General features: G+C 23.9%; 2 protein-coding genes across 4 annotated transcripts; one reads left to right on the top strand and one right to left on the bottom strand.

Annotated features, from left to right (window-relative positions):
* Positions 1–882: 882 nt before the first annotated feature.
* LOC112597825 (diphthine--ammonia ligase) lies at positions 883–6,073 on the bottom strand. Of its 2 annotated transcripts, none has more exons than XM_025344055.1 (13): positions 5,992–6,073; positions 5,624–5,746; positions 5,352–5,536; positions 5,202–5,275; positions 4,945–5,128; positions 4,309–4,400; positions 3,578–3,668; positions 3,153–3,474; positions 2,433–2,749; positions 1,855–2,016; positions 1,618–1,783; positions 1,419–1,520; positions 883–1,360 (listed from the first exon to the last, which is right to left on the bottom strand). In XM_025344055.1, the coding sequence occupies exons 2-13, from the start codon at positions 5,736–5,738 to the stop codon at positions 1,032–1,034; spliced, it is 2,139 nt and encodes a 712-aa protein (XP_025199840.1). In that variant the 5' UTR covers positions 5,739–5,746; positions 5,992–6,073; the 3' UTR covers positions 883–1,031. The 2 variants fall into 2 exon arrangements, with proteins under 2 accessions (XP_025199840.1, XP_025199835.1); XM_025344050.1 differs by having other exon boundaries at positions 5,826–6,033.
* A 129-nt stretch (positions 6,074–6,202) lies between these two features.
* LOC112597837 (la-related protein 7) lies at positions 6,203–13,992 on the top strand. Of its 2 annotated transcripts, none has more exons than XM_025344073.1 (8): positions 6,203–6,474; positions 7,758–7,945; positions 10,261–10,448; positions 10,770–10,931; positions 11,315–11,820; positions 11,884–12,154; positions 13,572–13,710; positions 13,765–13,992. In XM_025344073.1, exons 2-8 carry the CDS (start codon positions 7,759–7,761, stop codon positions 13,926–13,928), a joined length of 1,617 nt encoding a protein of 538 aa, XP_025199858.1. In that variant the 5' UTR covers positions 6,203–6,474; position 7,758; the 3' UTR covers positions 13,929–13,992. The 2 variants fall into 2 exon arrangements, with proteins under 2 accessions (XP_025199858.1, XP_025199852.1); XM_025344067.1 differs by having other exon boundaries at positions 6,204–6,432.
* The last annotated feature ends 1,644 nt before the right edge of the window (positions 13,993–15,636 follow it).

Below are 15,636 nucleotides of genomic sequence, written 5' to 3' on the forward strand. Positions count from 1 at the left end.
ATTATAATACAATGATTTGTTTCAATTCTGGATCAATCCAAGTAAGTAAAATAGAGATAGATTGATTGAAATTTGAAGTCCAATATTAAGCAAAATATTGTGTTAATAGGTTAAGAATTTAAGTATTTGAATAAATTAATTCATTATCAAAGTTGTAATTGTAATATTTTTAAAAATACTAAGTACAAACATAGATAATGTTATTAACCAAGAGTTTGACAATTAGATGTTAATTCATTTTAATCTTAAGCCTAACATCACAAAGTTGGTTCAACTGATACAAATTTGCTATATTGTGCATGGGTAAGAGAGAGATAACAAAGAGTACACACAAACACTTTAATTTGATTAATTTGTTTTTTTTCTTTTTAGTAGTAGTATCTTAATCAGTTTTAAATTATTAATGATATTAGCATAAAATTTTTATTTTTTACACAAGACTATACTTAGTATAGTATAAATAATTACAGTAATAATAAATAATGCTATAATTATGTAATAAAGAATTTTAATGGCAAATTTAGGTTTAAATGTATAACTTTTATAACAATTTTATAAGATCAACAGATATTTTTTTTTTAATAAGAGAAAAATCAAAAATCATGTATATGTCAATAAAATTAGGCGGTTTTAGCACAAATTTTTTTAATTAAAATATTTAAGTACTACTAATTTATGAATAGCAAACCAAATAAGTAATTATAAATAATAATTGTTTTAAACAAATTGTATTTGAGCAAATAAATTATTTTGGGTAAAGCACACCTAAGAAATTTTTTAATTTGACCGGACGGACTGTTTAACTGAGATATTTAAACAAATTATATAAATTAATTAATATTTTCACCTTGAATACTATTGGCTGTAAGTTTTAAAAATTTAATCTAATACATTTTTAGCCATTACTATTCATAGGTTTACAAAATATTTATATGAAGCTGATTATTATTATCTATTAATGGAACAGCTGGCATTGTCTTTGTTCCTTATTCTAGTGTGCGATTATGTCAATTATTGTATAATAATGGATCTCAGGTATTATGCCTCAGCGCACAAATTGATACAAATGTATTGGGGTGATGCAAATGTAATACAGGTATGACGGTTGCAACTATTCGATATTCAACTCTTAAATTATTCAATGTAGCATTAATAAGTTGTCGACATATAGGTTTTTGATCTTGCGATACTTTGTAAAATATTCTTAACGAGCAAATAGCATCAGTTGGTGTCGAAGTTGGTTCTCCACGCAGGAGTCGTTTTAAAGAGTAACGGAAAGCCTCCTCTAGACCAATGGCAGATATAGACTCAGTAGATGTATCTAATGAATCAGTTATAGCTGATAATGAAGTACATGATCCTGAAATAAAATTATATTTTGTTATATTCTATTATGTTCTTTCTAATAAAATAAGTACCAGATGAAATATATGTAACAATTGCAGCTACATTGTTTTCATAGTTCCAACGTCGGCGTATTGACACCCTATAATTATCAACGCAACAACCTGTTTCTTCATCTAAAAATATAAAAATAGAATATATTAATTTTTTCAAAAAAACAAATAAATAAATAACTTGATAATAAGTAAACATATATTATAAAAATAAACTTACATTCAAATCTAGCATTATGTCTATGTGCCCATAAATGCCATTCTACTATAGCATTTTTTGGTAATCGTGATACTACTATATAATCTACAATAGCATTATTCGTCCTTTTCTCCCATTCAGTTCTAGCAGCATGAATATATTTGGTATGAGTTACATAACATATGCCCTAAAAATAAATAATTTAGTTAAATTCACCAAAACCAAAAAGACATTATATTAAAATGAATATTAATTTACTTGAACAACATCTCTAAGTTGTATATTAGGGTCAACTGCTTTGATAATTCTGCTAACGTGTCGTAAAGATAGTCGACATTGTTGCCTGATTCCACCTTCAACTATACTCAAAGTACCCGGTACAAGAGCAATCTGCCCAGCAACATAAATAATATCACCAACCTAAAATTATAAATTAAATCTACATTATATATCTTCATAAAACAGTAATAAAAAATCATATAAGAGCTATTAAACAAACACAATATCATAATAAAATTTAAAAAGAATTAGATGTACATGAATCATCAGTACACCACATAAACTTTACAATAATACCCATAAGGAGAATCAATTATAATCAATCAATTTAAAATAAAAGACAATATTTCAAAACAAAGAATAACAAGTTATAAAAATTACAACTTATCCTTTGTAGTTTAATGTTAATATCATAATAAATATTAAACTTTTAAACATATTCAACAAGTCTAGGTAATTGATGGATAATAAAAATACAATAGTTATAAATAAATAAATAATGTAAAAAACAAACACCTGTAATAATAAAAAAGAATCATAATAAGTTATTAACTTACTCGAATAGCTTGACTATATGGTCCAATATTAGCAGGCGCCCAATGAGATATACTTTGTACATGCATTGTATGTTTAGACATTGATGGGAGGTTTGAATTTGAAGATGACTTGGATGGTGGTTTATAAGCAACAACATCTATAAGAATAGGTGTGTACTCTGAAAGAGGTATTTCTACACAAACTCTCACAGGAGGACTAATTCTACACATTATTGAAGCATATTGTGCATTCATACTAAGAAACTCAGTCATGTCACGAACATATAAAGTAACAGCAACAACATCAGTTAACTCTAAATTTCTTTCCTGTAACAAATCTATAAAAAAAAAAAAGAAATATGAATAGGATTAAATTGTAATTACATGGGCATTTTTTTTTTTTTTTTTGTTATAAATGTTAAAACAAACTTTAATATAATATAAAAATAGGTATATAGTATATTATAATAATGTAGTTTTAATTACAAATTCAAAATATTGTTCAATCTAATTAATCAATTAAAAAAATTTTGCGTATTTAAATACCTAACCTCAAATTATTGAAACATGTAATTATAACATAGTTTAATATTTTAATAATCTATAATAATTGTTTTAATTAATTTTTTTGTAGTTAAAATAATTTCAGCTTGACATCATGATTTAAATAAAACCTATGTTAACAAGTGACATTAGTAACACAAAATATTACATGTATTATTATGTTAAATATACAATTACCTCTTAATTTCTCAAGAGCAACTATAACTGGAGATTTATCACCAACCCAATAACCAGTCAATGAATTAATCCAAGTCCATCCATTTGGATAACCAATACAAGATACAGAATCTGTCTCTATAAGTTCCCCAAAACATACTTGACCATCAGTCTGATCAATAATGATACTATTATTTTCTGAAGCATCATCATCAAAATTGTCACCATCAGTAACAGTACCAAGATCTATTTCTAAATCATCCAAATCCATCAAATGAGCTAAAGGACTGCGCACACGATAACAAGCCATACGATCACGAAAACTTTGATTCTCATCAACATTCTTAAAGAAAAAAATTAAATTAATTATTTTACATATCATTTAAACATTACAGATGCTTTAATAAAAATACCAATTTATAACTTAAATTTAAAATTTTACCAACCGGTTTTTTTAATAAGCAAAATTTTTTAAAATTTATATATCCCACAGGAGCAATTGTATCATTGGTATGCATTACAGTTTCAAACTCTTCACTGAAAAATATCAAAGTTATATTTCTAATGAAATATTTATACCATTTATTACATAATCTATTTAAAATATTTATGATTAAAAAATATATAAATTATTTCATTGACTTTAATAAAATAATAATATATTTAAGGTTATTTATTTTGTGTGAAACATATTTGTGTAGTAATATTTAATTATATTAAAAATTGTATAATAATAAGCGGCTATAATGTATAATATATTTTTAAATTATAATTACTTAAATATTTTAAAATGTTTTGTAAATAATAATAATGTTAGAAAAAAGAACTAGTATATAAACATATTGCATTATGTATTTATGTGTAATGTATGTAAATATATAATATATTTATAAAGATATTATGAGATGTTTCTATAAAAAAAATATAATAAGTAACAAACAATTAAACTGCTTTCAACTAGGTAATATGAAGTCCACCTATTTTTTTTTCTAATTATAAATGTTAAAAATAAAATGATTCTTAAGTAAAAACTAATATCAAACAATTCTATGTTATTTTCTAAAACTAGAATGTTGTCCACTATTACAACATTAATCATTGGAATAGGCATACATGGTAAAAATGTTGTATTTTAATATGTTTGTGATCGAGTGTGTGGATTTATTTGTATACTTACATGATCACCGATTTGGTGAACAAAGGACAGTCTAGAGTGAATGTTTCGTATTCTCCACCTTCGCCACATATATTTAAGCCATATTTTTCATTCTGGAAACCAACACAAAAGTCAAGGAGAAAACGGGAAGAACCCCACTGCATCTCCACTGTGTCAGATATATATTTTACCCAATAAAAATTAATATTATAAACACCTACTCAAATCCCACATTAATATTATAACAGAAAAGAAGTCACCACCAAATATAAAGTATATAATAAGTTATTTAATTAACTTTTTTTTCCCAAAAAATTTAAATTAAAAAAGTAATCCTTAGTAAAATTTAAAATAATCAAACTACTAAATTCCTATTACTATACCTAATCTAGAAATAAATTATAGTATCACTCGCATAATGTGTATCAAACTTATTATAAAGAAATAAAAAAAATTGCCACTAATTAGGCATACAGAGACTAACATTCCCTAAAAATATTGTCTTATGAAATGCATTTCTAGAATCTCCATTATTGGAGTAGCATGTTAGTCGTGCAAAAATGAATATATGAATATATATAAGTATACACACATATATATATATATGTATATATATCTAATTACATATATAAAAAAATAATAAATATTCCTCATTACCATTTTAACTAAATGTGGCATTAGCTTATCAATTCGCAATCCCAAATGTTTTGTAGGATCTAATCCAAGTGCTGCTACTTTAATAACAATTGCTTCAATATTGCAATCAATCATTTCCTGTAGCAATTCTTTTTGATCACGACGCCACAAATATGACAGAGAGCAAATACCTAATCTTGAACACCTAAAATTATAAAATATTCTTTACAATTAATCAGAACTTTTTGAAGTTATATTGTATTTATCAGTCAACCTACACATCTTCAACACGTAGACGCTGATAATCAGAAAGTATAGCACCTACAGCTACAGCATCAAATTCAATTTGTGTCTAAATTTAAAAATAATCAACTAAGAAAAAAGACCAATATTTTATATTATCTAATACTTCTAAAATAGACAAATACTTTAATATTAGCAAGGAGATCAAACAAATCTTCAACTTCATCTTCAGGAGTATGAGTATAAATTTTTTCTTGTTGCAATGCAACTCCATTTGTTCGTTGCCTGAACAATGGAAGGCCCATTGCTTCTGCATATAATTCTACTGCTTGGTGACCAACACTTTGATACATATAGCTATCCAACTCATCTATTATTGTTTTAAATTATTTAAATTATTAAAAAATACATAAAATAGGTATTTTACACGATTTAAGACCCAAACAACATAACTTACCTTTACTCTGTGGTTTTAAGTTTGCCAATGCAACAATGTCATGGCCTGCCGCTATACACTGCATCATGTTATAACAGCTATCCTTTCCGCCGCTGATTAATGCTACTACTCTCATATTTGTACCTTAACAGAAAGGATTTGTTTATACACGAGGTAAATATGTACTTATGCAATCACCTAACTAACTACTTATTACAATCACCTTTGATATTTGTTTATATATTATCTTTAATAGGTCAGTAAAAATGATATATGTTCACAGCATCCAAAGAAAAACGTTGGGTAACATTTTGGTTGGTCTTTTATGAATAATTTTTGACAAATTTTCGAACACTTAATAAGGATTATACATGTTACGTTAAACTTACCAAATCAGACGAATTTGGCAAATAAATTTAAGCCAAGTACATTTTCGTTCTAAAAAAAATTTTTGGCTGGGCTGTTATCAATTACCGTAAACCCTGATTTTTATCAAGTCTAGTGACGCCAGCGATGGGAAAAGGAATTTTGTATCCAGCTATTTGGTTACCTTTAAACTTGTCCGTTTTTTTGGCGCCTGTAAACTACAGATAAAACTATTGGCTAATGGCTCTAGCTTTTCACCACATACTATCTGTAGTACAGTGTACTTTGAGTCTTACTTCTTTATCTACTATCTAGTGTCCACTCTCTATAGTACTTTAGAGTTTAGAGTTTAGTTCTCTAAAAGTCTACTTCACATGGTGTATTGTATTGTGAGTCTGTAAGTGTTAGATCTTAGACGTTAGTACGTCTTGACTTCTAGCACAGGATTTACTTACTTATTAGACGTAAGTAATATTACAACAACCAAATATTATCAAAATTATAATGTAAGTATGTACAACGTAAACACTAAACACGATATTTCATATAATCGTGTTAGATAAAATTTTGAATACCAAAAATAATCTGTTATGCTAACGATTCTTGGTCTAATGGTCTCGTACGTTTAGGTTACCCAACAGCTTAAGACTATTAAGTACTCAGTAAAAAATTAAGCTTAAAAGTAATAATAATCTAAATGTTTTTTACTTATTATTACATAAATAAAATACTTTACATTTAGATCTATCAATTTAAATGACAGTCTAATTACAGTCTTATTTTGAAAGTAAATGATAATTTTAATTTTATCGTTTATTGCTTAATATATTGTGAATATTTATTTACATTTATATTAACTTATTGTAGTTTTCTTTTTTGTTAATTGTCATTTATATATTTTCATGAATGCATTTAATATTTTTGTTTTATATAGTACATTATTACATTATTAAACTTATTATGTACAACATAATATTATATTATATTTAAAGATATATATATTCCATTAAAATAAAACTTTTACGTTTTCTCAGCTATTACTTTTTGCTATGACTATTATTTTAACTACTTTACTCGATCACCATATTTGTTTACTTAATACTTATAAAAAAAAATTTCTCATTAGTATTGTAATAAGTATTTCTAAGGTATCCATTGTTATTTTCACTTATTATAAATAATCATCAATTTTTTAAAAATGTCTTGGTCCTACTTATTTTTATTCTTAATTTTTGGCTTAGTTACTGTAAATGTAATAAATTAAAATTCCAATCTAATTCTATCTCATGATCATGACCCATATCCATGTTTAACAATATTTAATGTACTCAATGTACATTGTTATCGTTTTTGCAGTTCTAAAATTCTTCATTAAAATAACAATTGACTATTATTGGCTTTGTACTTTTTGTACTTTCAGTATTAAATGATAGTCTTAGTAATGAGAAAGTACTTTTTTTAAGTTTAAATTTTGTATTTATAGAATTTTATTAAGTTATTACAATTTAAAAAGCAACTTAATAGGTGAGGGGTTGAACCCACTCGAGTTAGTGACATTAGATGAATTTATATCTCTACCATTTATCCAAATATCTAAATAAGCCACTGAAACCACCTAAATGACTGTTGAAAAACATATAGTTTACATTTAACGGAATTTAAGACATGGTAAAACTATTAACATTACTTAATTTGTAATAAACAACTCTATCTACGATTAGCTAGTAATTAATATTTGATTTTATCAAGTATTTATAAACAATTTTTTTTATTATCATTATTCTTTTAGAATGGAACCATCTAGTGATATAAGTATTGAAAGTGTTGAAGAAAATGTTCAAAAATCTTCATTAAATCGTGTTAGAAAACGAAAAAAGCAACTTTACACTGATTTAAAAAAACAAATGGAATTTTACCTAAGTGATGCTAATTTAAGAAAAGATAGATATTTTGGAAATCTTATGCAAACCAGTCAATGTAAGTGTATTTTTGTATAATATATTAAAGTACAAGTATAAAAAAAAATGATAACTAAGTGAATACCGCTTTGCTGTTCATTATATGTTAAGTAAATCACTATTATGGATATGTTAAATTTAAATTCAATAATATCATATCATTGTGTATAAAAAATAATTCTAAACAAAAACATTTTGCCAACTTATAAGATATAAAATCATTTAGTATATTTGTTTTGTTTTTTTGATATAGCTATTAAAACCATTCATTTTACTTTTATGATAGGTTGATATAATTTTTTCTTGTATAATTTAATATTTAATTATTAAACAAACATTTATATTATTTTATAAAAATGTATATTGCTTAAAATTTAATTTGATTTTCCTGTAAGTATCATACAACAGTAAAAATAGATTAATGATATAAATAGATATTATCTTAAAATAAATCAAAAATGTCATTGAGCATAGTAAAATTCATAATAATATGTGTAAAAGTTTTAAGTTTCCATAAGTAATGTTTCTAAATTTTAACAAAAAATTGTTGTTTATCATTTAAATAAGTAATTTCATCCAAATTTTAACTTAAAATATTTATAAATTATAATTTCTTTTATATATTTTTAAATTTAAATTTTAAGTATAATTAAATTATTTTTTAAGTATTTCATACAATATAAGTTGTATTTTTGCAAATTTTGTCAAACTTCTAAATTTAAATGCTTAGAAAAAATTATTATTTATAAAATTTCAATATTTTTGAACAGAGAAATGAACCACTTAGGATCCTTATATTACATTTCTAAGTATTTTTATCTATTCATAATTTTTTTATTGATATTTTAAACAAAAACTTAAAAAGTCTAAAAATTGAATTGTCTATTAATAACACTAAAAATGTACACCAAATATAGAAAATAATAATATTAATCCTTGATGACAATTTCAAGATAATGTAGTTCCTCATTTTTTTTAATTATAACAAAATAATGAAATCAATTTTATTAAAATCTGGGTTTCTTAAAAATTCCTGTTTTTCCTTGATTTTATGTTTGTTTTTCCATTTATAAATAAAATACTGGACGTTTTTGATCTCTAAACCATAAACTAGATCCAATTATTCACCCAAAACTACCTTTAAAGTTTAAAATCTAAGCATTTTATCGTCAATTTATTTTTTATTTATACAAAAAAAAGAAAAAAGAAAGCAAAATACTAATCCTTATAAAATCAATACATTCATCACTCCACTCAAAATTTGAAATGTATATTACAGTTTCTGAAACTATTGAATAAGCTAGTAATTTGGTAGTATTAAGTATCAATATTTTAATTTAATGTATTCACATTAAAATAAATAAATACAGTTTATGATAAAAATATATCATATTTATTTTATGTATTTAATTTGTGATGGAATTTTAAATATGGTATGTAACATTTATTAATTATTTGCTCCATAAAATTTTGGTTTGGTTTTAGATGCTGCTCTCGGATATGCGGTCTACCAACGGGACACCGTCTACAAACATGTATGTAGACCACATATCTGAGCAGCGATAAAAAAAAAAAATTTAAAGGATAAAATTGACCCAAATATAATTTACTGTAATAATATAATGTATACCTACGATATAGTTTTGTATTTTTCGCCTATATTTATTGTACTTTTGTAATCGCATCTCATCCACTATTCTTGGAAAGTTGCTAAAAAAGAAGAACTTGATTTATTTATTGCTTTTTTTAAAATATTTAAATAATTTGGTTATTTATTTACATACTACTATTACTATTTACTGCGTATTATAGGTGTGCGGCTACATAATATGTAGACCGCATATCTGAGCAGAAATATGTTGGTAGACCACATATCCGAGCAGCACCTGGTTTTATTTATCATTACTTAAATATTTTTGTACATTTTTTCAATATTAATGTCCATTAAACCTCTCAAGATTCCCTTAAAATATTGATGGATATGTACTATATAAAAATAAAAAAATATCAGACTAAAAATATATAAACATAAATAGTTTAAATTTTATATTCTGTTCTATATGAGAACATGTTGTGGTCTTACAAATTACATTTTTCTTAGACATTCCCATGCAAAATCCTTCTATAGTGGAACACGAAGCAAAAAGTGTTGTTAGAGGATATTTATAACTTAAATGTTCTTTTACTAGATATATTCTAATTTATTAATACTCATTATTTTATCAGAATGATGTTTTATAAAATATGTTTAAGATATCCTTACAATTATAGTTTGGCTGACATCTTTGTATTTAATATAAATAATAACTAAAATGAATAATTTTATTTTTATAGGTATTAGTATCAATACATTTTTGAACTGTAATAAAATAAAGAGTTTAACCCAAAATCCAGAAGATATAATTAAAGCTTTAGAGAGCTCTAATGTTTTATCTGTTAGCGACTGTAAAACCAAAATTTATAGAATTAAACCTATTGAAGACAAAAAACCTGAGGATATTGAACGCTGTACAGTATATGTGGTTAGTTTTATTCATAAATATATTTTTGTAATATTGTATATTATTTAAAGAATAATCCACATTCTATGTAAATAAAAATGCTGTCACATTAATAGTTGATGGTTATTCTGATAGTAAGGCATATCTTAATCATCAAAGTTATGATTTTTTTGTACAGCAAAATAATCTTCATTTAATTATTGATTGATGTACAAAATTGTATCATAAAAGTTAAAAAAAAAAAATTTATATTTTTACTTTTTTGTCATAAATATTTATTATTTTACAAAAACTGAATATTTTCTAGATTGATAAAAATAAATAGAATATTATATGTTATAGGAACAATTGCCTCCTAAAGCAGATCACGATTGGATTAAATCAATGTTTGAAAAATATGGAAGTGTAGCTTATATTTCATTGCCTAAATTTAAAAGTGGAATAATTAAAAGATTTGCATTTATTGAATTTGACAACGAAGAATCTGCTATTAAAGTTCTAGAGGTAAAATTTAACTTAAAATATTATATTTATATATATATATATATGGTCTTAGGTTAAATATATAATTTAAGATAATAAGATAAATTTTCTACTCCATACAAAAATCACAAAGAAACTTCTTGTGTTACTCAAATCCTTAACATATTCTCTTAATCCAATAGCTCTGAAGTATTTAAATAATTGTATAAATTATATTACGAATCTAATTTATTAAAAAATATTTATTACATCATAAAAAATAAGAAATTCTTCATTCCTTAAGCAACTTAAAAGAATCTCATTAAAAATGTGTATTAATTATAATTGTCTTACTCATAAGTTATGACCCTGTGGATATATGAATTTATAAATAATATTAAGAAAATAATAATATGTTTTGTTAGGAATATAAAAAATCACATGAAGTATCCAAAATTCTTCCTGAAGAACTGCAAAGTATAATTACTTTCAATGAAGATGAAGATAAGGACACAGATAAAAGTACTAATAATGTTAATCTGTCGAAAAAAAGAAAACATTCTATAAGTATTGAAGGTGTTGAAAAGAAAATGAAAAAAGAAACACCACAAATAAGTTGTTCAGGAATTAAAAATAGTAAAAAGAAGAAAAAGAAAGACAAAAATAAAAAATGTGATTTTGATGATGAACAAAAAAATTCATCTTTTGAAATTAGTGACAGTGAAAATAACCAAAGAGCTTTAATTGAAAATATTGATACCATTATTTCAAAATCATCAGAAAAAATCATAAGTGATGATGATAAAAGAGAAAAAAGTATTGAGCCAAACAATACTGATTCAGTTATAAAAAAAAAAAGGAAACGTAATAAGGGAAAAAAATTGAAATTAGATACTACTTCAACTTCACCTGCATTAAGAATAATGTCAAAGTAAAATGTTTTTTTATTTTAATCTTATTTGTTATTTATATAAACAATATTGTTATTTTTTAGAACTGAGTGGAGAAAACTTAGAAATCAATTTTTAAATATGCAGCGACAAAAAATGTCTTTATTAAAAGCTCAATTACGTCATCCTAAATATAATGAAAGTTATAATACACATTATCGCGAAAATTCTGAAAAAAATAATGAGACAATTACAAATTTTGAAGATGTAGCTGTAGAATTACCAAAAAATAATGATATACGTGTTAAATATGAACCTGGTGTAATATTGAAAATTGCATTTACAAATCCAATTGAATCTGATAAAATATTCAAAGTATGATCATTTTTATTTATTTATTCTTTGTATTATATTATGTTTGATGATTTTTTTTATTATTTAAATTAATATAATAATTAGTTATAATTTTTTAAGTTATTAAATTTTTAATTACATATTCTAAAGTAAAATATTTTTTGAAGTATTTTGATACATAAAAATCAAAATTAGGAAAAGTACTTTATGAATTATAAGTAAACAGAGTAGTAGACCAAAACTGCGTGGTATTCTATTCTCCACTCTGGTCACCTAAACATTAAATAATTATAATTAATTTACTAACTATTCATCCAAATTTAAGTTATTATGTATCATATTTCTCCAAAAATGTATAGAACTTAAATAACATTTATATGAAAAAGTTATTTTCAAAAGCATTAATAGATTTTGAAATAATAAGTGTTGTTTTATTAAATAATCACTCTATATGTATATCTATCATATAAGCAATTTTACAATATCTACCTAATTCTTTGTTGAATTTTAACTTTATTTTTACCAACGTATTTCTTTTAAAATTAATTTTAGATTTAATATTTAATAATTATTATAATATATTATTGCATCTTTTATTAATTTTAAAAGTGATCCGCTTTATAAGTAAAACATTAAATTATTGAATTTAAAATATATATTTTTTTTAAATACTGAAATAGATAACAAGGTTGTTTTTACCACTTTTTGCCAAAATTAATTTTTAATAAATCAAAATCTGCACACTTGAACTCTAAAAATTAAATTTATTCCCCATTTATAAAATTTTTGATAACTCATTTTCTAGACAGTTTCATGCTTTATGTTTAATGCAATTGTAAATTTTTTTGAAGTGTCGTCACTTAGTAATGCTAAAAATATGTCTGTATAGTATATGTATTATAGAAAATGTGTCTAACTTTGTATAATTAATTCTAAATTTCATTATCTTTTGAGGATATAATTTTTTGATTCTAATATCAAAATTGTTTGATTATTTATTATTTTTCTAAGAGTTTAATTAAGTCTTAATATGAATCAATAGTTTTAAATATTAATTTTTTTTTTCTGAGGACTACATTTTGTATCACGCTATTGGGTAAAAAAAAATGCATTGTCTTTATAGTGTTATATATACTGAAAGGTTTTTATCCCATTAGTTGATTTTTACTGTTACTTAATTTAATTCTGAAATTAGCTCTAATCAAAACATATATTATGTTATATTACTTATTTTCAGCAATACTTTTTTTTTTTTTTTTGGAAAGTTTGCAAATAATGCTTTGGTAAATTATTGATGTTTAATTAACTGTTTATCATAATTGATAATTTGTAGGTTTAAAGTGAGAGTGATTTCTCAAGTACTTGAAATTTCTAATGCTAATTATATATTATATTTTTTGATTACATAAAATTTATCTTTATATTTATTTACCTTAAGGCTGAAGCAAAAACTGATTCTAGAGTCAAGTTTGTTGATGTTATACATAATTCTGAAGCTTATATACGATGCGACTGTCAAGAAACAGCTATAAAAATAGCAGAGGAAAATCGATGGCCACAAACCAGATTATTAAAAGGTTAATATTTATTTAATATTTTTACTATAAAAACTAATATGATTTTTATTATAGATGAAGAAGAAAAACTTTATTGGGATAAGATTTTACGAGATAGAGAAATTAAATGTGCCAAACAAAAAGAAACAAAAAAACCACGAGGTCGCGAAAAACTAATTAAAAAAGCAGAAAAAAGATTAGCTCAACACGTTACTTTTAATCAAGAAGATAACGATTAAATGTAGATATTAATTATTATTTATCACATTTAATAAACTCCTTTTTTAATATTGAACTAAACAATGTTTTATTCTTGTTATAATTTTTTTAGAAAAAATAATTTAATATTAAAAATGAATTTTGAAAAAATCTGCAAATTACAGCGTGATTTTATTATTAAAGCTAAAGGTTTAAAAATGTATTACAAGGCTTCTCATAAATTGTTTTTGGTATAATTAAAAAAATATATAATATATTTTTATGTACCCTCACCTTTTATTCACAATAAGTTATACTTTATGATATTTACACATCAGATAATCCCAAAACAAACTACATTACTCTAGCAACATATGCAAACAATACCGCTATACTAGCATCAAAGATCCAAACATAGCCACCCACAATATAATACATCATTTAAATCAAATTTCCAATTTGAACTAAAAAAAGGAAAATGAAGATAAATGAAAATAAATTGGTTCAAATAAATTTTCTCTCAGTAAAAACAAATATATCCACAACTATCGCTCAATAATGTACAAATTCATATCCAAAATGTAACCAAATACTAAAGAGTTCATCTGGACAAAATACTTACCTAGACCCAACTCGCTAAACATAAAAGAATCAATCAAACACACTTCTACATCTCCTTCGTTCATTAATGTCTTCCTCAATGAGGTTAAAAAACAAAATACTAATATACAAGACTATTATTACCCCTAGTCATATGGTATCCAATTCTGGGGCTAAGCCAAACCATCTAAGACCTATACAAGCCTTTTCAATCTATATCTTAGACAAATAACTGGAACCCCATGGTATATGATCAACAATGTACTACATGAGGGTGTAAAATTCTCAACAGTCAATAACACTCAACACTACAAAAAATTCCATTTAAAACTCCATTCAAACCTAAACCCTCTTATTTCTCGTATGTGCTCTAAAACTATCCCCAGCAATTCCCCAAGGAAATTAAAAATAAAATGGCTTAGAGATTGCTGATTACAAACAAAAAAATATCCCTCCATATGAACCTACCAAATTAAACTGGAGGTTCTGTTGATGGATACTTTTCCCCCTCAAACCTATCAAGTCGTCTTTATTATTACTATTATATATTATCCAATTTACTTATTGTTCTTTTCTGTATAGATTTTAAATATTGCTTTTATTAATCAATAATTAAAAAAAAGTTTATACAACCATTTGAAGTTCAAAATTTAAAAAAATTGTAATTTAAATTCAAGATAACAATTTTTGTTATTTTACTGCATTTCAAAAATATTATAGAAATTCGAAAAATAACATTCAGTAGAGCATCAATTATTTGCAGTATAAGGATTGAACGTGCAGATAATCAAGTAATGATTAAAAATATACAATGAGCATGAATTGAAATGTTTTACATAATTAAAAATAAAACTTACGTATTTACAATGTATAAGTATTTTATGTAAAAATAAAATATTTGTTGTTGGATAATAAAATAACCTCGATGGTCCTGATAAATTCAGTCTAAGAGATGTCTGGATTATTGGATATTTCTTAAGAGTAGGTTTCAACTCAAATGGTTAAGAATTTAAGTTATACCATAATTATTTATTTTATTTAATAAATAATAAAAAAATTAATTATTTATATTGAAGTTCATAAAGTAATCAAATAAACTATATTTAGGAATTCTAAAAAAAAACTATTAAGGCTCTACTATTAATGTAT

This window comes from Melanaphis sacchari, unplaced genomic scaffold (genome assembly GCF_002803265.2).
Source record: "Melanaphis sacchari strain LSU unplaced genomic scaffold, SCAv2.0 Contig0_pilon_pilon, whole genome shotgun sequence".
NCBI classification, from domain to species: domain Eukaryota; kingdom Metazoa; phylum Arthropoda; class Insecta; order Hemiptera; family Aphididae; genus Melanaphis; species Melanaphis sacchari.